The sequence below is a fragment of the Triturus cristatus genome, chromosome 4_1, assembly GCF_964204655.1.
Source record: "Triturus cristatus chromosome 4_1, aTriCri1.1, whole genome shotgun sequence".
Classification (NCBI taxonomy): Eukaryota; Metazoa; Chordata; class Amphibia; order Caudata; family Salamandridae; genus Triturus; species Triturus cristatus.
Genome location: NC_140585.1, coordinates 251902726 through 251926968, shown reverse-complemented (window position 1 = coordinate 251926968; position 24243 = coordinate 251902726). Strand labels below are relative to the sequence as shown.

Sequence of the window (24243 nt, the reverse complement as noted above, 5' to 3'; positions counted from 1 at the left end):
TGTCGTTCTTAACATAAAATTCTACGTCCAAAAAGGTGATGTGTGAGATACTGCTATTGCATGTGAACTTCATGTCCATATCATTGGAATTGAGGTGGATGCAGAAGTCGTCGAGATCTTCTTGGGTTCCTGACCATAGTAAAAGACAATCGTCGATGTAACGACCCCAGAATACAATAGAATTGGTCCACCTTGCGCCCTTAATGCCCCAAATCCAGGTTGCCTCTAATGTGCCCATGTAGAGGTTAGCGAACGAAGGTGAAAACCTTGAGCCCATGGCTACACCTTTCGTTTGTTTGTACCATTTCCCTTCAAACAAAAAACAGTTGTTTTTGAGAATTATATCCATCATGGATATTAACATGTTGGTATGTTGCCATAGAGAAGCGGATCTGACCTCCAAGAATTGTGTGACCGCTTCAAGACCAAGATCAGGTTTGATTGAGGTGTATAAAGATACCACATCTAATGTTGCCATAATCATGCCTGGTTGCCATTGAAGATCATTCAGAATACTCAGGATATGTTTCGTATCCTGTATGAAAGACGGAAGGTTCTTAACCAGGGGATTGAGAAAAACATCCACATATTGAGCTAGTCGTTCCGTAGGGCCTCCTATCCCTGAAACAATGGGTCTGCCAGGCGGCCGGGTGGGATGCTTGTGTATTTTCGGTAAGGTATATAACCAGGGAGACACAGGTTTGTCAACCCTCATATACAGTGCTTCTTCATCGTCTAGTAAACCAAGGGAGTGCCAATCACTTAAGTTTTTGTTAATCAGTTTAGTGAGGTTATTAGTCGGATTGTTGGTGAGAAGTTCATAACAAGTTGAGTCGTTTAATTGAGAGAGGATTTCAGCATGATAGTCAGATTTGTTCATAACAATTACATTTCCGCCTTTGTCGGCCTCCTTAATAATTATGTCGTGATTGGAAGTGAGTTCCTCAAGTGCTAAACGCTCATTTCTTGATAGATTGTCTCTGCCTTTGTGTCTTGATTTACCTGATTTGAGTTCATGTTTGTTAAGATCTTCAAGCACCAGATTGTAGAAGATATCGATGGGATTGCTACCTGGTAATGTGGGTGTCCATTTGGATTTCACCTTGAGTCCGCTGGTGATGGTATGGTCAGTGTCAATGTCTAGTTCCATAAGTAGACGTTCAAGAGTATAAGGATGATCGTCCATTTCGCTGAGTGTCATGAGCAGATGAGTATCTTTGATTTCTCTGATGCTCTGAGTGTTTAGGTCGGTGGACCGGTTCATAATTTCAGATGAACTTTTAGGACCAAGGGAACAAGCAAAGTGTTTCTTAAGTTTGAGATTTCTGATGAACTTGAAAAGATCAATCTTCGTTCTGCAGAGATCCCCAGTTTCGTGAGGGTTGAAATTGAGGCCCAAGCTAAGAAGGGAGGTCATATCTTTGTTCAGTGGTGTAGAGGAAAGATTGATGACTTGGACCTCCTCTGGGTTGGTGGTTACTTGTTGGGAACGCCCGATCTGAGTTTCCTCTTGTAGTCGTCTTTTGCCTGATCTCTTCCCTCTCCTGGTTTTTCTACTGTATTCTGTCTTTGTTGTGTTCTGTTTTCCCTCCTTATGGTTCTGACCTCGCGTAAAAAATTGGAGGTATTGGTGCTTCCTTGGGGATCCGCTTCGGTATCGCTACTAACCGGTGTGTTTAATGAAGAGGTGCTTGAAGAGACAGAAGATGTCTCTCCTCTCTCAGAATTGTCGCTTTGTTTATTCGAATTCACCAGTCCATCATATTTTTTGGCGAAAGTGAAAACACGTCCCTCTTTGTAGTCCGCCTCGTCTCTCTTCAACTGTCTGCTCTTCCTGTCCTTGATTTCGTTTTGGTGTATGTTGAGTATTTCGTTAAGAATGGTGTAGTTCTTTTCAGTCGCTTCTTTGAGATTGAGATCCTTGATTTCTACTTCAAGTTGTGAGATTTCACTTTGTAGTTTTTTTACTTTGCGTTCGGCGTTCTCTATGAGAATGTGGATGAGTGTATTAGAGTTGATTGTGAGTGCTTCCTCCCATTTTCCTAGTAAATCATCATCTAGGTCGTCAAAAGTAGGGAAGATTTGGGAGCGCAAACCCCGTGGTACTCTATTCAGTCTTAAGTACTGTTTAAGGGTTGCACTATCCCACCATCTAGAGTTCTCGGTTTTCTTCAGCCTCTCAAGTTTAATGAATTTGTCCTTAAGGCCTTCTTTGGGAGTTCCACCTGATGGTGTATCCTTTTTGTAGGCACCCTTCTCCAAGTTTTCGAAAAGTTCTGATGCAATCTTATCCCTATCCATAATAGGTGAGAGATATTGAGAAAGAGAAGTACCGTTCTGCAATGGCAGCCTATCCTGTGTAGAAACATATATAGACCAGAGAGGGTTTTGTGGACAGGATAAATGGCGCTAAGGCAGATGAACGGACAGATGGAGTCAGAAGTACAAAGAACCAATGCTTAACGGTGCAAACAGGTCAGGGGAATACCCAAAACCCCTGTATATGGAATGGGCAAAAGCCCATACCAGAACAATTACAAACAAATCCTGTGCACACGTGACAATATAATTAAATTTGATCACAGAAAAGATAACAGGGTTCAAAGAACAATGGAAAGATGTTTTTTAATTCAAAACGTTGTCTTTCATCAGTACAAAGAGCGCCAGCCGACACGTGTTTCGTCAACAGTGGAAAAACTGTGACTCTTCAGGGCTGGGAAACAATATGAAATTTGATCAAAAAACCAAATAATAAAGGAATGACAATAAGTGCAATAAAAACATGGTTGTGATAAAGCGTAACATAATTGAGTGAAAAAAGAACTCTATGTGAATATGAACAAAAGCCAAATGAAGAAGGGGTGACAACAAACGGGACAACGGCACGGGATATTAAACTAAAAGATAATGTACATATATGAAAAAATAAATAAATAAATAAATAAAAGGCAAAAGCATTGAAAAGAAGAAACACATCTGGGAGAGAAAATGTCTCACCAAGTAGTGTTTAAAAATGATATAATGAAGGCACAAAAACTTAACATATTAAACACTGTAACCAGTAATAGCAGTTTAGGAAAACAGTTAATTATAACAAAAAACATCCTCATAACTCAACGGAAGATTCGAGAACTGAAGAAAATCGAAGCAACAACAATGAGGCAAAAGGGCAAGAAACGAGGTAAGAGTGCTGTACATAGCGGAGTGGGCAAACAACCAGGTAAAGTGTTTGAAAATGACATAATGAAGGCACGAGAATTTAACATATTAAACACTGTATCCAGAAATAGCAGTTTAGGAAAACAGTTAATTGTAACAAAAAATATATCCTCATTTACTAAACGGAAGATTCGAGAACTAAAGAAAATCGAAGCAACAACAATGAGGCAAAAGGGCAAGAAACGAGGTAAGAGTGCTACACATAGCGGAGTGGGCAAAAAACAAGTAAAAGTGTTGTATATGGTGGAGTGAAGAATGTACGCAAAAGTGCGATAAGATAACAGGGCGCAGAAGCATGCAACTAACATGCGGTGCGTGGCAATTTATAAGAACGAATTAACCGACAGGTCTCAGTCGATAAGTGAAAATAAATAACCACTAGGGTTACGAAAAGCAAAGGTTACAAAGTCGGAGCATGCTGAGAGTATAGTCTATAAAAAAACACAAACAGTAACGTGGTGCGGATGGGCAAACGTCACAGAACTCACCAGATGCACAATGTCAACGAAAAAAATCGAACGCCGTCGGGATTAAAAGTAAAGTAGTCTCCCCAGGGTCGGTGCGACCAGGAAACCAAAGGGCTGGAAAAAAGTGGTAGGAATGAGCAACTATAAGGCATATCTAAGGTACGGCAATAAGCCAAAACGTATGGAAGTAGACACCTACCTGTGTGTATCGGTGCGTATGAAGCTGAACTTGCTTCCGAAGTGCGGGAGAATGGAGGTAAAAACGGAAGGCGATTATAAAGGAAAAAGTAAAGTGAGGACTAGAAGGCTAACCTTCGTGAAATCGACCGGAAGTGAGGGTCCTGGTGACATGGGTGTAGTAAAAACAGAAAAGAGACTACGCCCAATGATTCATGTTGTTGCGAGCAAGTGAAAAAAATGTAAATAAAGCAAAATTGCAAGATAACAAACTGTAAATAAGTAAATAATGCCGCATTAACAGTAAAGTTTTACAGAATTAACTCAATGCAAGTATAGACTGAAAATACATTTCATAATAGGTGAAAAAAAGGGGGTGGGGAAAAAGAGGAGGGAGGAAAGTTGCGAGTTGGATGTAGAAAAAGATCGAATAGGAAAAGGAAGAGGAAGCATGGATAGAATGTAACGAAGTTTACACAATATATCGCGTGCGAGTAATATGTACATAAAATATGAAAATTAAGAAAAATTAGAGTTAGAAGGAAATAATATTTTATTGTGAAGTAGTGTGTATGTCGCAGTGTGTAAAAAACTAGATAATAGAAAGTAAGGGCAAAGGAAGTTAAGGCTATAAGTACTATTGGAGAAAAATAAGTGAGGAAGAGAGAAAAGTTGTGGAGAGTAAAAGCGGACAGCAAAGTAAAGAAAAAAGTTAACGGAGGCTTAATTGAAAGAACACAAGAGGAGTATGCTGCAGAAAAGGTCTAAGAATAAGAGTAGAGACGGAAAAGCAATATGAGTTAGGAACCCAAGAAATATTGGAGTTCGTGGTCAGAATTTTGGCCGTGGCTCACTGTGTGAAGACGCATTATCCAGGTTGCTTCAAGGCGTCTCAATCTTAGTTCACGGTTACCGCCCCTTATGTTGGGTGGGGCAATGTCAATTCCAAAAAAGGAAAATCTCTTGTGAGCCCCTTGGGTAGGGCAGGATCCTATGTGTATGGCCATAGGATATCTCGAGTCGTTGGAGTTGATCGCTCTTGCATGTTCGCTGATTCTTTCTTTTAGTGCTCTGATGGTACTGCCCACGTATTGGCTCTTGCAGGTGCACTCAAGCACATATACAACGAATTTGGTGTTGCAGTTGATATTAAATCTGATATCAAAGTGGTGTTTATGATGACTGGTGAAATCCTTGACTCCATTCAATGCCCATTTGCAAACACCACAACATCCACATTTGTGGAAACCAATAGTGTGTGGTGTCAGCCAAGAGCGTGTTGAGGCAGTATGAGGAACAGTGGGGCTAAGCCTGTTACGCAAAGTTCTTCCACGTCTGAATGTGATCGAAGGCTTGGTGGTGATAATCTCTTTGAGATTTCTGTCAGTGAGCAGAATGTTCCAATGTTTGTTCATGCTTCTTCTGATCACAGGGCTAAGGCCATTGTAGTCGGTGATCAGTCTAGTCGTTTGAAGGGCGGGTTTAATCCGAATTTTGGGTCGAAGTGTGTTATTCCTGTCCGTCTTGATGACTCTGTTGGCAGCTTTGTTGATAAGGTTGGTATCGTATCCGCGTTGAGAGAATCTTTTTCCCATGTCAGTCATGCATTTCTTGAATTCACTGTCTTCACTACAGTTCCTTCTAGCTCTCACTAGTTCACCATAAGGAATGGCTCGAATCTGATGTACCGGGTGGGAGCTGGTGGCATGGAGAATGGCGTTGCATGCTGTCTCCTTACGAAAAAGTCTACTTTGTAAGGTGTCGTTCTTAACATAAAATTCTACGTCCAAAAAGGTGATGTGTGAGATACTACTATTGCATGTGAACTTCATGTCCATATCATTGGAATTGAGGTGGATGCAGAAGTCGTCGAGATCTTCTTGGGTTCCTGACCATAGTAAAAGACAATCGTCGATGTAACGACCCCAGTATACAATAGAATTGGTCCACCTTGCGCCCTTAATGCCCCAAATCCAGGTTGCCTCTAATGTGCCCATGTAGAGGTTAGCGAACGAAGGTGAAAACCTTGAGCCCATGGCTACACCTTTCGTTTGTTTGTACCATTTCCCTTCAAACAAAAAACAGTTGTTTTTGAGAATTATATCCATCATGGATATTAACATGTTGGTATGTTGCCATAGAGAAGCGGATCTGACCTCCAAGAATTGTGTGACCGCTTCAAGACCAAGATCAGGTTTGATTGAGGTGTATAAAGATACCACATCTAATGTTGCCATAATCATGCCTGGTTGCCATTGAAGATCATTCAGAATACTCAGGATATGTTTCGTATCCTGTATGAAAGACGGAAGGTTCTTAACCAGGGGATTGAGAAAAACATCCACATATTGAGCTAGTCGTTCCGTAGGGCCTCCTATCCCTGAAACAATGGGTCTGCCAGGCGGCCGGGTGGGATGCTTGTGTATTTTCGGTAAGGTATATAACCAGGGAGACACAGGTTTGTCAACCCTCATATACAGTGCTTCTTCATCGTCTAGTAAACCAAGGGAGTGCCAATCACTTAAGTTTTTGTTAATCAGTTTAGTGAGGTTATTAGTCGGATTGTTGGTGAGAAGTTCATAACAAGTTGAGTCGTTTAATTGAGAGAGGATTTCAGCATGATAGTCAGATTTGTTCATAACAATTACATTTCCGCCTTTGTCGGCCTCCTTAATAATTATGTCGTGATTGGAAGTGAGTTCCTCAAGTGCTAAACGCTCATTTCTTGATAGATTGTCTCTGCCTTTGTGTCTTGATTTACCTGATTTGAGTTCATGTTTGTTAAGATCTTCAAGCACCAGATTGTAGAAGATATCGATGGGATTGCTACCTGGTAATGTGGGTGTCCATTTGGATTTCACCTTGAGTCCGCTGGTGATGGTATGGTCAGTGTCAATGTCTAGTTCCATAAGTAGACGTTCAAGAGTATAAGGATGATCGTCCATTTCGCTGAGTGTCATGAGCAGATGAGTATCTTTGATTTCTCTGATGCTCTGAGTGTTTAGGTCGGTGGACCGGTTCATAATTTCAGATGAACTTTTAGGACCAAGGGAACAAGCAAAGTGTTTCTTAAGTTTGAGATTTCTGATGAACTTGAAAAGATCAATCTTCGTTCTGCAGAGATCCCCAGTTTCGTGAGGGTTGAAATTGAGGCCCAAGCTAAGAAGGGAGGTCATATCTTTGTTCAGTGGTGTAGAGGAAAGATTGATGACTTGGACCTCCTCTGGGTTGGTGGTTACTTGTTGGGAACGCCCGATCTGAGTTTCCTCTTGTAGTCGTCTTTTGCCTGATCTCTTCCCTCTCCTGGTTTTTCTACTGTATTCGGTCTTTGTTGTGTTCTGTTTTCCCTCCTTATGGTTCTGACCTCGCGTAAAAAATTGGAGGTATTGGTGCTTCCTTGGGGATCCGCTTCGGTATCGCTACTAACCGGTGTGTTTAATGAAGAGGTGCTTGAAGAGACAGAAGATGTCTCTCCTCTCTCAGAATTGTCGCTTTGTTTATTCGAATTCACCAGTCCATCATATTTTTTGGCGAAAGTGAAAACACGTCCCTCTTTGTAGTCCGCCTCGTCTCTCTTCAACTGTCTGCTCTTCCTGTCCTTGATTTCGTTTTGGTGTATGTTGAGTATTTCGTTAAGAATGGTGTAGTTCTTTTCAGTCGCTTCTTTGAGATTGAGATCCTTGATTTCTACTTCAAGTTGTGAGATTTCACTTTGTAGTTTTTTTACTTTGCGTTCGGCGTTCTCTATGAGAATGTGGATGAGTGTATTAGAGTTGATTGTGAGTGCTTCCTCCCATTTTCCTAGTAAATCATCATCTAGGTCGTCAAAAGTAGGGAAGATTTGGGAGCGCAAACCCCGTGGTACTCTATTCAGTCTTAAGTACTGTTTAAGGGTTGCACTATCCCACCATCTAGAGTTCTCGGTTTTCTTCAGCCTCTCAAGTTTAATGAATTTGTCCTTAAGGCCTTCTTTGGGAGTTCCACCTGATGGTGTATCCTTTTTGTAGGCACCCTTCTCCAAGTTTTCGAAAAGTTCTGATGCAATCTTATCCCTATCCATAATAGGTGAGAGATATTGAGAAAGAGAAGTACCGTTCTGCAATGGCAGCCTATCCTGTGTAGAAACATATATAGACCAGAGAGGGTTTTGTGGACAGGATAAATGGCGCTAAGGCAGATGAACGGACAGATGGAGTCAGAAGTACAAAGAACCAATGCTTAACGGTGCAAACAGGTCAGGGGAATACCCAAAACCCCTGTATATGGAATGGGCAAAAGCCCATACCAGAACAATTATAAACAAATCCTGTGCACACGTGACAATATAATTAAATTTGATCACAGAAAAGATAACAGGGTTCAAAGAACAATGGAAAGATGTTTTTTAATTCAAAACGTTGTCTTTCATCAGTACAAAGAGCGCCAGCCGACACGTGTTTCGTCAACAGTGGAAAAACTGTGACTCTTCAGGGCTGGGAAACAATATGAAATTTGATCAAAAAACCAAATAATAAAGGAATGACAATAAGTGCAATAAAAAACATGGTTGTGATAAAGCGTAACATAATTGAGTGAAAAAAGAACTCTATGTGAATATGAACAAAAGCCAAATGAAGAAGGGGTGACAACAAACGGGACAACGGCACGGGATATTAAACTAAAAGATAATGTACATATATGAAAAAATAAATAAATAAATAAATAAAAGGCAAAAGCATTGAAAAGAAGAAACACATCTGGGAGAGAAAATGTCTCACCAAGTAGTGTTTAAAAATGATATAATGAAGGCACAAAAACTTAACATATTAAACACTGTAACCAGTAATAGCAGTTTAGGAAAACAGTTAATTATAACAAAAAACATCCTCATAACTCAACGGAAGATTCGAGAACTGAAGAAAATCGAAGCAACAACAATGAGGCAAAAGGGCAAGAAACGAGGTAAGAGTGCTGTACATAGCGGAGTGGGCAAACAACCAGGTAAAGTGTTTGAAAATGACATAATGAAGGCACGAGAATTTAACATATTAAACACTGTATCCAGAAATAGCAGTTTAGGAAAACAGTTAATTGTAACAAAAAATATATCCTCATTTACTAAACGGAAGATTCGAGAACTAAAGAAAATCGAAGCAACAACAATGAGGCAAAAGGGCAAGAAACGAGGTAAGAGTGCTACACATAGCGGAGTGGGCAAAAAACAAGTAAAAGTGTTGTATATGGCGGAGTGAAGAATGTACGCAAAAGTGCGATAAGATAACAGGGCGCAGAAGCATGCAACTAACATGCGGTGCGTGGCAATTTATAAGAACGAATTAACCGACAGGTCTCAGTCGATAAGTGAAAATAAATAACCACTAGGGTTACGAAAAGCAAAGGTTACAAAGTCGGAGCATGCTGAGAGTATAGTCTATAAAAAAACACAAACAGTAACGTGGTGCGGATGGGCAAACGTCACAGAACTCACCAGATGCACAATGTCAACGAAAAAAATCGAACGCCGTCGGGATTAAAAGTAAAGTAGTCTCCCCAGGGTCGGTGCGACCAGGAAACCAAAGGGCTGGAAAAAAGTGGTAGGAATGAGCAACTATAAGGCATATCTAAGGTACGGCAATAAGCCAAAACGTATGGAAGTAGACACCTACCTGTGTGTATCGGTGCGTATGAAGCTGAACTTGCTTCCGAAGTGCGGGAGAATGGAGGTAAAAACGGAAGGCGATTATAAAGGAAAAAGTAAAGTGAGGACTAGAAGGCTAACCTTCGTGAAATCGACCGGAAGTGAGGGTCCTGGTGACAGGGGTGTAGTAAAAACAGAAAAGAGACTACGCCCAATGATTCATGTTGTTGCGAGCAAGTGAAAAAAATGTAAATAAAGCAAAATTGCAAGATAACAAACTGTAAATAAGTAAATAATGCCGCATTAACAGTAAAGTTTTACAGAATTAACTCAATGCAAGTATAGACTGAAAATACATTTCATAATAGGAGAAAAAAAAGGGGTGGGGAAAAAGAGGAGGGAGGAAAGTTGCGAGTTGGATGTAGAAAAAGATCGAATAGGAAAAGGAAGAGGAAGCATGGATAGAATGTAACGAAGTTTACACAATATATCGCGTGCGAGTAATATGTACATAAAATATGAAAATTAAGAAAAATTAGAGTTAGAAGGAAATAATATTTGATTGTGAAGTAGTGTGTATGTCGCAGTGTGTAAAAAACTAGATAATAGAAAGTAAGGGCAAAGGAAGTTAAGGCTATAAGTACTATTGGAGAAAAATAAGTGAGGAAGAGAGAAAAGTTGTGGAGAGTAAAAGCGGACAGCAAAGTAAAGAAAAAAGTTAACGGAGGCTTAATTGAAAGAACACAAGAGGAGTATGCTGCAGAAAAGGTCTAAGAATAAGAGTAGAGACGGAAAAGCAATATGAGTTAGGAACCCAAGAAATATTGGAGTTCGTGGTCAGAATTTTGGCCGTGGCTCACTGTGTGAAGACGCATTATCCAGGTTGCTTCAAGGCGTCTCAATCTTAGTTCACGGTTACCGCCCCTTATGTTGGGTGGGGCAATGTCAATTCCAAAAAAGGAAAATCTCTTGTGAGCCCCTTGGGTAGGGCAGGATCCTATGTGTATGGCCATAGGATATCTCGAGTCGTTGGAGTTGATGGCTCTTGCATGTTCGCTGATTCTTTCTTTTAGTGCTCTGATGGTACTGCCCACGTATTGGCTCTTGCAGGTGCACTCAAGCACATATACAACGAATTTGGTGTTGCAGTTGATGTTAAATCTGATATCAAAGTGGTGTTTATGATGACTGGTGAAATCCTTGACTCCATTCAATGCCCATTTGCAAACACCACAACATCCACATTTGTGGAAACCAATAGTGTGTGGTGTCAGCCAAGAGCGTGTTGAGGCAGTATGAGGAACAGTGGGGCTAAGCCTGTTACGCAAAGTTCTTCCACGTCTGAATGTGATCGAAGGCTTGGTGGTGATAATCTCTTTGAGATTTCTGTCAGTGAGCAGAATGTTCCAATGTTTGTTCATGCTTCTTCTGATCACAGGGCTAAGGCCATTGTAGTCGGTGATCAGTCTAGTCGTTTGAAGGGCGGGTTTAATCCGAATTTTGGGTCGAAGTGTGTTATTCCTGTCCGTCTTGATGACTCTGTTGGCAGCTTTGTTGATAAGGTTGGTATCGTATCCGCGTTGAGAGAATCTTTTTCCCATGTCAGTCATGCATTTCTTGAATTCACTGTCTTCACTACAGTTCCTTCTAGCTCTCACTAGTTCACCATAAGGAATGGCTCGAATCTGATGTACCGGGTGGGAGCTGGTGGCATGGAGAATGGCGTTGCATGCTGTCTCCTTACGAAAAAGTCTACTTTGTAAGGTGTCGTTCTTAACATAAAATTCTACGTCCAAAAAGGTGATGTGTGAGATACTACTATTGCATGTGAACTTCATGTCCATATCATTGGAATTGAGGTGGATGCAGAAGTCGTCGAGATCTTCTTGGGTTCCTGACCATAGTAAAAGACAATCGTCGATGTAACGACCCCAGTATACAATAGAATTGGTCCACCTTGCGCCCTTAATGCCCCAAATCCAGGTTGCCTCTAATGTGCCCATGTAGAGGTTAGCGAACGAAGGTGAAAACCTTGAGCCCATGGCTACACCTTTCGTTTGTTTGTACCATTTCCCTTCAAACAAAAAACAGTTGTTTTTGAGAATTATATCCATCATGGATATTAACATGTTGGTATGTTGCCATAGAGAAGCGGATCTGACCTCCAAGAATTGTGTGACCGCTTCAAGACCAAGATCAGGTTTGATTGAGGTGTATAAAGATACCACATCTAATGTTGCCATAATCATGCCTGGTTGCCATTGAAGATCATTCAGAATACTCAGGATATGTTTCGTATCCTGTATGAAAGACGGAAGGTTCTTAACCAGGGGATTGAGAAAAACATCCACATATTGAGCTAGTCGTTCCGTAGGGCCTCCTATCCCTGAAACAATGGGTCTGCCAGGCGGCCGGGTGGGATGCTTGTGTATTTTCGGTAAGGTATATAACCAGGGAGACACAGGTTTGTCAACCCTCATATACAGTGCTTCTTCATCGTCTAGTAAACCAAGGGAGTGCCAATCACTTAAGTTTTTGTTAATCAGTTTAGTGAGGTTATTAGTCGGATTGTTGGTGAGAAGTTCATAACAAGTTGAGTCGTTTAATTGAGAGAGGATTTCAGCATGATAGTCAGATTTGTTCATAACAATTACATTTCCGCCTTTGTCGGCCTCCTTAATAATTATGTCGTGATTGGAAGTGAGTTCCTCAAGTGCTAAACGCTCATTTCTTGATAGATTGTCTCTGCCTTTGTGTCTTGATTTACCTGATTTGAGTTCATGTTTGTTAAGATCTTCAAGCACCAGATTGTAGAAGATATCGATGGGATTGCTACCTGGTAATGTGGGTGTCCATTTGGATTTCACCTTGAGTCCGCTGGTGATGGTATGGTCAGTGTCAATGTCTAGTTCCATAAGTAGACGTTCAAGAGTATAAGGATGATCGTCCATTTCGCTGAGTGTCATGAGCAGATGAGTATCTTTGATTTCTCTGATGCTCTGAGTGTTTAGGTCGGTGGACCGGTTCATAATTTCAGATGAACTTTTAGGACCAAGGGAACAAGCAAAGTGTTTCTTAAGTTTGAGATTTCTGATGAACTTGAAAAGATCAATCTTCGTTCTGCAGAGATCCCCAGTTTCGTGAGGGTTGAAATTGAGGCCCAAGCTAAGAAGGGAGGTCATATCTTTGTTCAGTGGTGTAGAGGAAAGATTGATGACTTGGACCTCCTCTGGGTTGGTGGTTACTTGTTGGGAACGCCCGATCTGAGTTTCCTCTTGTAGTCGTCTTTTGCCTGATCTCTTCCCTCTCCTGGTTTTTCTACTGTATTCTGTCTTTGTTGTGTTCTGTTTTCCCTCCTTATGGTTCTGACCTCGCGTAAAAAATTGGAGGTATTGGTGCTTCCTTGGGGATCCGCTTCGGTATCGCTACTAACCGGTGTGTTTAATGAAGAGGTGCTTGAAGAGACAGAAGATGTCTCTCCTCTCTCAGAATTGTCGCTTTGTTTATTCGAATTCACCAGTCCATCATATTTTTTGGCGAAAGTGAAAACACGTCCCTCTTTGTAGTCCGCCTCGTCTCTCTTCAACTGTCTGCTCTTCCTGTCCTTGATTTCGTTTTGGTGTATGTTGAGTATTTCGTTAAGAATGGTGTAGTTCTTTTCAGTCGCTTCTTTGAGATTGAGATCCTTGATTTCTACTTCAAGTTGTGAGATTTCACTTTGTAGTTTTTTTACTTTGCGTTCGGCGTTCTCTATGAGAATGTGGATGAGTGTATTAGAGTTGATTGTGAGTGCTTCCTCCCATTTTCCTAGTAAATCATCATCTAGGTCGTCAAAAGTAGGGAAGATTTGGGAGCGCAAACCCCGTGGTACTCTATTCAGTCTTAAGTACTGTTTAAGGGTTGCACTATCCCACCATCTAGAGTTCTCGGTTTTCTTCAGCCTCTCAAGTTTAATGAATTTGTCCTTAAGGCCTTCTTTGGGAGTTCCACCTGATGGTGTATCCTTTTTGTAAGCACCCTTCTCCAAGTTTTCGAAAAGTTCTGATGCAATCTTATCCCTATCCATAATAGGTGAGAGATATTGAGAAAGAGAAGTACCGTTCTGCAATGGCAGCCTATCCTGTGTAGAAACATATATAGACCAGAGAGGGTTTTGTGGACAGGATAAATGGCGCTAAGGCAGATGAACGGACAGATGGAGTCAGAAGTACAAAGAACCAATGCTTAACGGTGCAAACAGGTCAGGGGAATACCCAAAACCCCTGTATATGGAATGGGCAAAAGCCCATACCAGAACAATTATAAACAAATCCTGTGCACACGTGACAATATAATTAAATTTGATCACAGAAAAGATAACAGGGTTCAAAGAACAATGGAAAGATGTTTTTTAATTCAAAACGTTGTCTTTCATCAGTACAAAGAGCGCCAGCCGACACGTGTTTCGTCAACAGTGGAAAAACTGTGACTCTTCAGGGCTGGGAAACAATATGAAATTTGATCAAAAAACCAAATAATAAAGGAATGACAATAAGTGCAATAAAAAACATGGTTGTGATAAAGCGTAACATAATTGAGTGAAAAAAGAACTCTATGTGAATATGAACAAAAGCCAAATGAAGAAGGGGTGACAACAAACGGGACAACGGCACGGGATATTAAACTAAAAGATAATGTACATATATGAAAAAATAAATAAATAAAAGGCAAAAGCATTGAAAAGAAGAAACACATCTGGGAGAGAAAATGTCTCACCAAGTAGTGTTTAAAAATGATATAATGAAGGCACAAAAACTTAACATATTAAACACTGTAACCAGTAATAGCAGTTTAGGAAAACAGTTAATTATAACAAAAAACATCCTCATAACTCAACGGAAGATTCGAGAACTGAAGAAAATCGAAGCAACAACAATGAGGCAAAAGGGCAAGAAACGAGGTAAGAGTGCTGTACATAGCGGAGTGGGCAAACAACCAGGTAAAGTGTTTGAAAATGACATAATGAAGGCACGAGAATTTAACATATTAAACACTGTATCCAGAAATAGCAGTTTAGGAAAACAGTTAATTGTAACAAAAAATATATCCTCATTTACTAAACGGAAGATTCGAGAACTAAAGAAAATCGAAGCAACAACAATGAGGCAAAAGGGCAAGAAACGAGGTAAGAGTGCTACACATAGCGGAGTGGGCAAAAAACAAGTAAAAGTGTTGTATATGGCGGAGTGAAGAATGTACGCAAAAGTGCGATAAGATAACAGGGCGCAGAAGCATGCAACTAACATGCGGTGCGTGGCAATTTATAAGAACGAATTAACCGACAGGTCTCAGTCGATAAGTGAAAATAAATAACCACTAGGGTTACGAAAAGCAAAGGTTACAAAGTCGGAGCATGCTGAGAGTATAGTCTATAAAAAAACACAAACAGTAACGTGGTGCGGATGGGCAAACGTCACAGAACTCACCAGATGCACAATGTCAACGAAAAAAATCGAACACAGTGAGCCACGGCCAAAATTCTGACCACGAACTCCAATATTTCTGGGGTTCCTAACTCATATTGCTTTTCCGTCTCTACTCTTATTCTTAGACCTTTTCTGCAGCATACTCCTCTTGTGTTCTTTCAATTAAGCCTCCGTTAACTTTTTTCTTTACTTTGCTGTCCGCTTTTACTCTCCACAACTTTTCTCTCTTCCTCACTTATTTTTCTCCAATAGTACTTATAGCCTTAACTTCCTTTGCCCTTACTTTCTATTATCTAGTTTTTTACACACTGCGACATACACACTACTTCACAATAAAATATTATTTCCTTCTAACTCTAATTTTTCTTAATTTTCATATTTTATGTACATATTACTCGCACGCGATATATTGTGTAAACTTCGTTACATTCTATCCATGCTTCCTCTTCCTTTTCTTATTCGATCTTTTTCTACATCCAACTCGCAACTTTCCTCCCTCCTCTTTTTCCCCACCCCCTTTTTTCACCTATTATGAAATGTATTTTCAGTCTATACTTGCATTGAGTTAATTCTGTAAAACTTTACTGTTAATGCGGCATTATTTACTTATTTACAGTTTGTTATCTTGCAATTTTGCTTTATTTACATTTTTTTCACTTGCTCGCAACAACATGAATCATTGGGCGTAGTCTCTTTTCTGTTTTTACTACACCCATGTCACCAGGACCCTCACTTCCGGTCGATTTCACGAAGGTTAGCCTTCTAGTCCTCACTTTACTTTTTCCTTTATAATCGCCTTCCGTTTTTACCTCCATTCTCCCGCACTTCGGAAGCAAGTTCAGCTTCATACGCACCGATACACACAGGTAGGTGTCTACTTCCATACGTTTTGGCTTATTGCCGTACCTTAGATATGCCTTATAGTTGCTCATTCCTACCACTTTTTTCCAGCCCTTTGGTTTCCTGGTCGCACCGACCCTGGGGAGACTACTTTACTTTTAATCCCGACGGCGTTCGATTTTTTTCGTTGACATTGTGCATCTGGTGAGTTCTGTGACGTTTGCCCATCCGCACCACGTTACTGTTTGTGTTTTTTTATAGACTATACTCTCAGCATGCTCCGACTTTGTAACCTTTGCTTTTCGTAACCCTAGTGGTTATTTATTTTCACTTATCGACTGAGACCTGTCGGTTAATTCGTTCTTATAAATTGCCACGCACCGCATGTTAGTTGCATGCTTCTGCGCCCTGTTATCTTATCGCACTTTTGCGTACATTCTTCACTCCACCATATACAACACTTTTACTTGTTTTTTGCCCACTCCGCTATGTGTAGCACTCTTACCTCGTTTCTTGCCCTTTTGCCTCATTGTTGTTGCTTCGATTTTCTTTAGTTCTCGAATCTTCCGTTTAGTAAATGAGGATATATTTTTTGTTACAATTAACTGTTTTCCTAAACTGCTATTTCTGGATACAGTGTTTAATATGTTAAATTCTCGTGCCTTCATTATGTCATTTTCAAACACTTTACCTGGTTGTTTGCCCACTCCGCTATGTACAGCACTCTTACCTCGTTTCTTGCCCTTTTGCCTCATTGTTGTTGCTTCGATTTTCTTCAGTTCTCGAATCTTCCGTTGAGTTATGAGGATGTTTTTTGTTATAATTAACTGTTTTCCTAAACTGCTATTACTGGTTACAGTGTTTAATATGTTAAGTTTTTGTGCCTTCATTATATCATTTTTAAACACTACTTGGTGAGACATTTTCTCTCCCAGATGTGTTTCTTCTTTTCAATGCTTTTGCCTTTTATTTATTTATTTTTTCATATATGTACATTATCTTTTAGTTTAATATCCCGTGCCGTTGTCCCGTTTGTTGTCACCCCTTCTTCATTTGGCTTTTGTTCATATTCACATAGAGTTCTTTTTTCACTCAATTATGTTACGCTTTATCACAACCATGTTTTTTATTGCACTTATTGTCATTCCTTTATTATTTGGTTTTTTGATCAAATTTCATATTGTTTCCCAGCCCTGAAGAGTCACAGTTTTTCCACTGTTGACGAAACACGTGTCGGCTGGCGCTCTTTGTACTGATGAAAGACAACGTTTTGAATTAAAAAACATCTTTCCATTGTTCTTTGAACCCTGTTATCTTTTCTGTGATCAAATTTAATTATATTGTCACGTGTGCACAGGATTTGTTTGTAATTGTTCTGGTATGGGCTTTTGCCCATTCCATATACAGGGGTTTTGGGTATTCCCCTGACCTGTTTGCACCGTTAAGCATTGGTTCTTTGTACTTCTGACTCCATCTGTCCGTTCATCTGCCTTAGCGCCATTTATCCTGTCCACAAAACCCTCTCTGGTCTATATACGTTTCTACACAGGATAGGCTGCCATTGCAGAACGGTACTTCTCTTTCTCAATATCTCTCACCTATTATGGATAGGGATAAGATTGCATCAGAACTTTTCGAAAACTTGGAGAAGGGTGCCTACAAAAAGGATACACCATCAGGTGGAACTCCCAAAGAAGGCCTTAAGGACAAATTCATTAAACTTGAGAGGCTGAAGAAAACCGAGAACTCTAGATGGTGGGATAGTGCAACCCTTAAACAGTACTTAAGACTGAATAGAGTACCACGGGGTTTGCGCTCCCAAATCTTCCCTACTTTTGACGACCTAGATGATGATTTACTAGGAAAATGGGAGGAAGCACTCACAATCAACTCTAATACACTCATCCACATTCTCATAGAGAACGCCGAACGCAAAGTAAAAAAACTACAAAGTGAAATCTCACAACTTGAAGTAGAAATCAAGGATCTCAATCTCAAAGAAGCGACTGAAAAGAACTACACCATTCTTAACGAAATACTCAACATACACCAAAACGAAATCAAGGACAGGAAGAGCAGACAGTTGAAGAGAGACGAGGCGGACTACAAAGAGGGACGTGTTTTCACTTTCGCCAAAAAATATGATGGACTGGTGAATTCGAATAAACAAAGCGACAATTCTGAGAGAGGAGAGACATCTTCTGTCTCTTCAAGCACCTCTTCATTAAACACACCGGTTAGTAGCGATACCGAAGCGGATCCCCAAGGAAGCACCAATACCTCCAATTTTTTACGCGAGGTCAGAACCATAAGGAGGGAAAACAGAACACAACAAAGACAGAATACAGTAGAAAAACCAGGAGAGGGAAGAGATCAGGCAAAAGACGACTACAAGAGGAAACTCAGATCGGGCGTTCCCAACAAGTAACCACCAACCCAGAGGAGGTCCAAGTCATCAATCTTTCCTCTACACCACTGAACAAAGATATGACCTCCCTTCTTAGCTTGGGCCTCAATTTCAACCCTCACGAAACTGGGGATCTCTGCAGAACGAAGATTGATCTTTTCAAGTTCATCAGAAATCTCAAACTTAAGAAACACTTTGCTTGTTCCCTTGGTCCTAAAAGTTCATCTGAAATTATGAACCGGTCCACCGACCTAAACACTCAGAGCATCAGAGAAATCAAAGATACTCATCTGCTCATGACACTCAGCGAAATGGACGATCATCCTTATACTCTTGAACGTCTACTTATGGAACTAGACATTGACACTGACCATACCATCACCAGCGGACTCAAGGTGAAATCCAAATGGACACCCACATTACCAGGTAGCAATCCCATCGATATCTTCTACAATCTGGTGCTTGAAGATCTTAACAAACATGAACTCAAATCAGGTAAATCAAGACACAAAGGCAGAGACAATCTATCAAGAAATGAGCGTTTAGCACTTGAGGAACTCACTTCCAATCACGACATAATTATTAAGGAGGCCGACAAAGGCGGAAATGTAATTGTTATGAACAAATCTGACTATCATGCTGAAATCCTCTCTCAATTAAACGACTCAACTTGTTATGAACTTCTCACCAACAATCCGACTAATAACCTCACTAAACTGATTAACAAAAACTTAAGTGATTGGCACTCCCTTGGTTTACTAGACGATGAAGAAGCACTGTATATGAGGGTTGACAAACCTGTGTCTCCCTGGTTATATACCTTACCGAAAATACACAAGCATCCCACCCGGCCGCCTGACAGACCCATTGTTTCAGGGATAGGAGGCCCTACGGAACGACTAGCTCAATATGTGGATGTTTTTCTCAATCCCCTGGTTAAGAACCTTCCGTCTTTCATACAGGATACGAAACATATCCTGAGTATTCTGAATGATCTTCAATGGCAACCAGGCATGATTATGGCAACATTAGATGTGGTATCTTTATACACCTCAATCAAACCTGATCTTGGTCTTGAAGCGGTCACACAATTCTTGGAGGTCAGATCCGCTTCTCTATGGCAACATACCAACATGTTAATATCCATGATGGATATAATTCTCAAAAACAACTGTTTTTTGTTTGAAGGGAAATGGTACAAACAAACGAAAGGTGTAGCCATGGGCTCAAGGTTTTCACCTTCGTTCGCTAACCTCTACATGGGCACATTAGAGGCAACCTGGATTTGGGGCATTAAGGGCGCAAGGTGGACCAATTCTATTGTATACTGGGGTCGTTACATCGACGATTGTCTTTTACTATGGTCAGGAACCCAAGAAGATCTCGACGACTTCTGCATCCACCTCAATTCCAATGATATGGACATGAAGTTCACATGCAATAGCAGTATCTCACACATCACCTTTTTGGACGTAGAATTTTATGTTAAGAACGACACCTTACAAAGTAGACTTTTTCGTAAGGAGACAGCATGCAACGCCATTCTCCATGCCACCAGCTCCCACCCGGTACATCAGATTCGAGCCATTCCTTATGGTGAACTAGTGAGAGCTAGAAGGAACTGTAGTGAAGACAGTGAATTCAAGAAATGCATGACTGACATGGGAAAAAGATTCTCTCAACGCGGATACGATACCAACCTTATCAACAAAGCTGCCAACAGAGTCATCAAGACGGACAGGAATAACACACTTCGACCCAAAATTCGGATTAAACCCGCCCTTCAAACGACTAGACTGATCACCGACTACAATGGCCTTAGCCCTGTGATCAGAAGAAGCATGAACAAACATTGGAACATTCTGCTCTCTGACAGAAATCTCAAAGAGATTATCACCACCAAGCCTTCGATCACATTCAGACGTGGAAGAACTTTGCGTAACAGGCTTAGCCCCACTGTTCCTCATACTGCCTCAACACGCTCTTGGCTGACACCACACACTATTGGTTTCCACAAATGTGGATGTTGTGGTGTTTGCAAATGGGCATTGAATGGAGTCAAGGATTTCACCAGTCATCATAAACACCACTTTGATATCAGATTTAACATCAACTGCAACACCAAATTCGTTGTATATGTGCTTGAGTGCACCTGCAAGAGCCAATACGTGGGCAGTACCATCAGAGCACTAAAAGAAAGAATCAGCGAACATGCAAGAGCCATCAACTCCAACGACTCGAGATATCCTATGGCCATACACATAGGATCCTGCCCTACCCAAGGGGCTCACAAGAGATTTTCCTTTTTTGGAATTGACATTGCCCCACCCAACATAAGGGGCGGTAACCGTGAACTAAGATTGAGACGCCTTGAAGCAACCTGGATAATGCGTCTTCACACAGTGAGCCACGGCCAAAATTCTGACCACGAACTCCAATATTTCTTGGGTTCCTAACTCATATTGCTTTTCCGTCTCTACTCTTATTCTTAGACCTTTTCTGCAGCATACTCCTCTTGTGTTCTTTCAATTAAGCCTCCGTTAACTTTTTTCTTTACTTTGCTGTCCGCTTTTACTCTCCACAACTTTTCTCTCTTCCTCACTTATTTTTCTCCAATAGTACTTATAGCCTTAACTTCCTTTGCCCTTACTTTCTATTATCTAGTTTTTTACACACTGCGACATACACACTACTTCACAATAAAATATTATTTCCTTCTAACTCTAATTTTTCTTAATTTTCATATTTTATGTACATATTACTCGCACGCGATATATTGTGTAAACTTCGTTACATTCTATCCATGCTTCCTCTTCCTTTTCCTATTCGATCTTTTTCTACATCCAACTCGCAACTTTCCTCCCTCCTCTTTTTCCCCACCCCCTTTTTTTCACCTATTATGAAATGTATTTTCAGTCTATACTTGCATTGAGTTAATTCTGTAAAACTTTACTGTTAATGCGGCATTATTTACTTATTTACAGTTTGTTATCTTGCAATTTTGCTTTATTTACATTTTTTTCACTTGCTCGCAACAACATGAATCATTGGGCGTAGTCTCTTTTCTGTTTTTACTACACCCATGTCACCAGGACCCTCACTTCCGGTCGATTTCACGAAGGTTAGCCTTCTAGTCCTCACTTTACTTTTTCCTTTATAATCGCCTTCCGTTTTTACCTCCATTCTCCCGCACTTCGGAAGCAAGTTCAGCTTCATACGCACCGATACACACAGGTAGGTGTCTACTTCCATACGTTTTGGCTTATTGCCGTACCTTAGATATGCCTTATAGTTGCTCATTCCTACCACTTTTTTCCAGCCCTTTGGTTTCCTGGTCGCACCGACCCTGGGGAGACTACTTTACTTTTAATCCCGACGGCGTTCGATTTTTTTCGTTGACATTGTGCATCTGGTGAGTTCTGTGACGTTTGCCCATCCGCACCACGTTACTGTTTGTGTTTTTTTATAGACTATACTCTCAGCATGCTCCGACTTTGTAACCTTTGCTTTTCGTAACCCTAGTGGTTATTTATTTTCACTTATCGACTGAGACCTGTCGGTTAATTCGTTCTTATAAATTGCCACGCACCGCATGTTAGTTGCATGCTTCTGCGCCCCGTTATCTTATCGCACTTTTGCGTACATTCTTCACTCCGCCATATACAACACTTTTACTTGTTTTTTGCCCACTCCGCTATGTGTAGCACTCTTACCTCGTTTCTTGCCCTTTTGCCTCATTGTTGTTGCTTCGATTTTCTTTAGTTCTCGAATCTTCCGTTTAGTAAATGAGGATATATTTTTTGTTACAATTAACTGTTTTCCTAAACTGCTATTTCTGGATACAGTGTTTAATATGTTAAATTCTCGTGCCTTCATTATGTCATTTTCAAACACTTTACCTGGTTGTTTGCCCACTCCGCTATGTACAGCACTCTTACCTCGTTTCTTGCCCTTTTGCCTCATTGTTGTTGCTTCGATTTTCTTCAGTTCTCGAATCTTCCGTTGAGTTATGAGGATGTTTTTTGTTATAATTAACTGTTTTCCTAAACTGCTATTACTGGTTACAGTGTTTAATATGTTAAGTTTTCGTGCCTTCATTATATCATTTTTAAACACTACTTGGTGAGACATTTTCTCTCCCAGATGTGTTTCTTCTTTTCAATGCTTTTGCCTTTTATTTATTTATTTATTTATTTTTTCATATATGTACATTATCTTTTAGTTTAATATCCCGTGCCGTTGTCCCGTTTGTTGTCACCCCTTCTTCATTTGGCTTTTGTTCATATTCACATAGAGTTCTTTTTTCACTCAATTATGTTACGCTTTATCACAACCATGTTTTTTATTGCACTTATTGTCATTCCTTTATTATTTGGTTTTTTGATCAAATTTCATATTGTTTCCCAGCCCTGAAGAGTCACAGTTTTTCCACTGTTGACGAAACACGTGTCGGCTGGCGCTCTTTGTACTGATGAAAGACAACGTTTTGAATTAAAAAACATCTTTCCATTGTTCTTTGAACCCTGTTATCTTTTCTGTGATCAAATTTAATTATATTGTCACGTGTGCACAGGATTTGTTTGTACTTAATGAGTTGTGTTTCTCTCTCTCGCACACCTGCCGCCCTCTACAGCCAGAGATCTGCTGCGCATGCTCACATCAGCCTCTCCCAGGCACGACGGAGACGCGCCTGCTTATGGTTCTCTCTCGTGGCGGCCCGTGAGGGATCAAGCTCCGGGGGGGGGGGGCGGGGGGCTGGGGGCTGGGATCCTCCTTTCTCACAAAACGAAAGCCCTCTAAGGTGCAGGATCACTAAAGACACGCCGGATAAAACGCGCAATCAATTCAGGACTTTCCTTAACAACCCTCTGTCACTCACAATTTATCACCAAGATCACACAAACAGGGCTGGGAATATCAGAGAAACCCCTCGTTTCATTCACGGACTGCATATCCCACTGGGCCACAGTTCCGAGCTTACCAGGTGCTTCTGCTGAATCGAACACAACCGGGATCAGCTGCCAGCAAACACTGCTTTGTTTACGTGAAGAGATGGAACTGTGGTGCCTTGGAGCTAGGTATTCATTCACATGTTAACCCCCCCGAGCAGGGCCCGCATCCTCAAAGGATACAGGAGCAGAGGGAGAGCAGCTTCGCGCGGTTGTTGATCAGCTTCACCAAGCGCTGTCTGGCCAGGATGTATTTCTGAGTCGTTGAGATCTTGTCCACGCCGATGGGCATCTCGGACTGACACAGCTACGGAGGGAAGCAGGGAGAGCGCTTTAATACCATGCACCTGACCAACAGAACCCAGGCACCGTCGGAGGTCTGCTCATACCTCCTTTATCTCATCCGGCGGCAGCTGCTCGACATTCTGGAGCTTGCTGACACTCTGGCGATGGCTGTCGTAGTAGCTCAAGAAGTCGCTGGCGCTCTGCCTCAGCAGGTAGACCACAATCCCCAGGCTGGGCAGGCGCCAAGATGGGACCATGGCAGCTTGGGAGTCTGCAAGAAAAGACCAGAGTGACTTCAGTTCAGCAATTCGCACCTTATCCAAGCTTTCATTGTTTCTTTAACAGGAGAGAGGGCATTCTATGGCGAATATGGGACCTTTACAGAAAGTTACATTTCCGACCGACAGACTTACCTCGATTGAAAAGAGAGCATTTTGAGAGAGGGCGGAGGTAATTTAGAGAACAACATGTGAAACACACACACACACATCGATGAGAGGGCCTGGTGACTGCATTCAAACCCAGTTCCAGAATACCAAACCTCAATGTGGACAGGTGCTCAAAGCACATCCCATCACTTTATTCAAAATTTCTCTTCAAAGTCTTAATGATACAGCAAAAAATATAGCAAAGCCCATTCTATGTGCACCTTAAGTAATTGTGCCGTCCTAGTGACTTTTTAGAATATTACGCTTTATGAAAGTGAACGAGTATCTGGGACTGGCACAGAAAGATGGCTTTAAAAGTAGATAAAAACAGCCACTGCAAATTTGAAACAATAATTCAATTAGGAAATGAATAGGGACCCAGACAAAAA

At 41.0% G+C, this 24243-nt stretch overlaps 1 protein-coding gene across 1 annotated transcript in view; it reads right to left on the bottom strand.

Annotated features, from left to right (window-relative positions):
• The window catches only part of NUP205 (nucleoporin 205), an 839084-nt gene that overhangs the window by 49690 nt on the left and 765151 nt on the right, over positions 1 to 24243 (bottom strand). The window contains exons 39-40 of the mRNA XM_085651995.1: positions 23531 to 23697; positions 23325 to 23448 (exon numbers count right to left, since the gene is read on the bottom strand). Of these exons, the coding sequence (XP_085508121.1) occupies positions 23325 to 23448; positions 23531 to 23697 (291 nt within the window). The remainder of the gene's footprint in view (positions 1 to 23324; positions 23449 to 23530; positions 23698 to 24243) is intronic.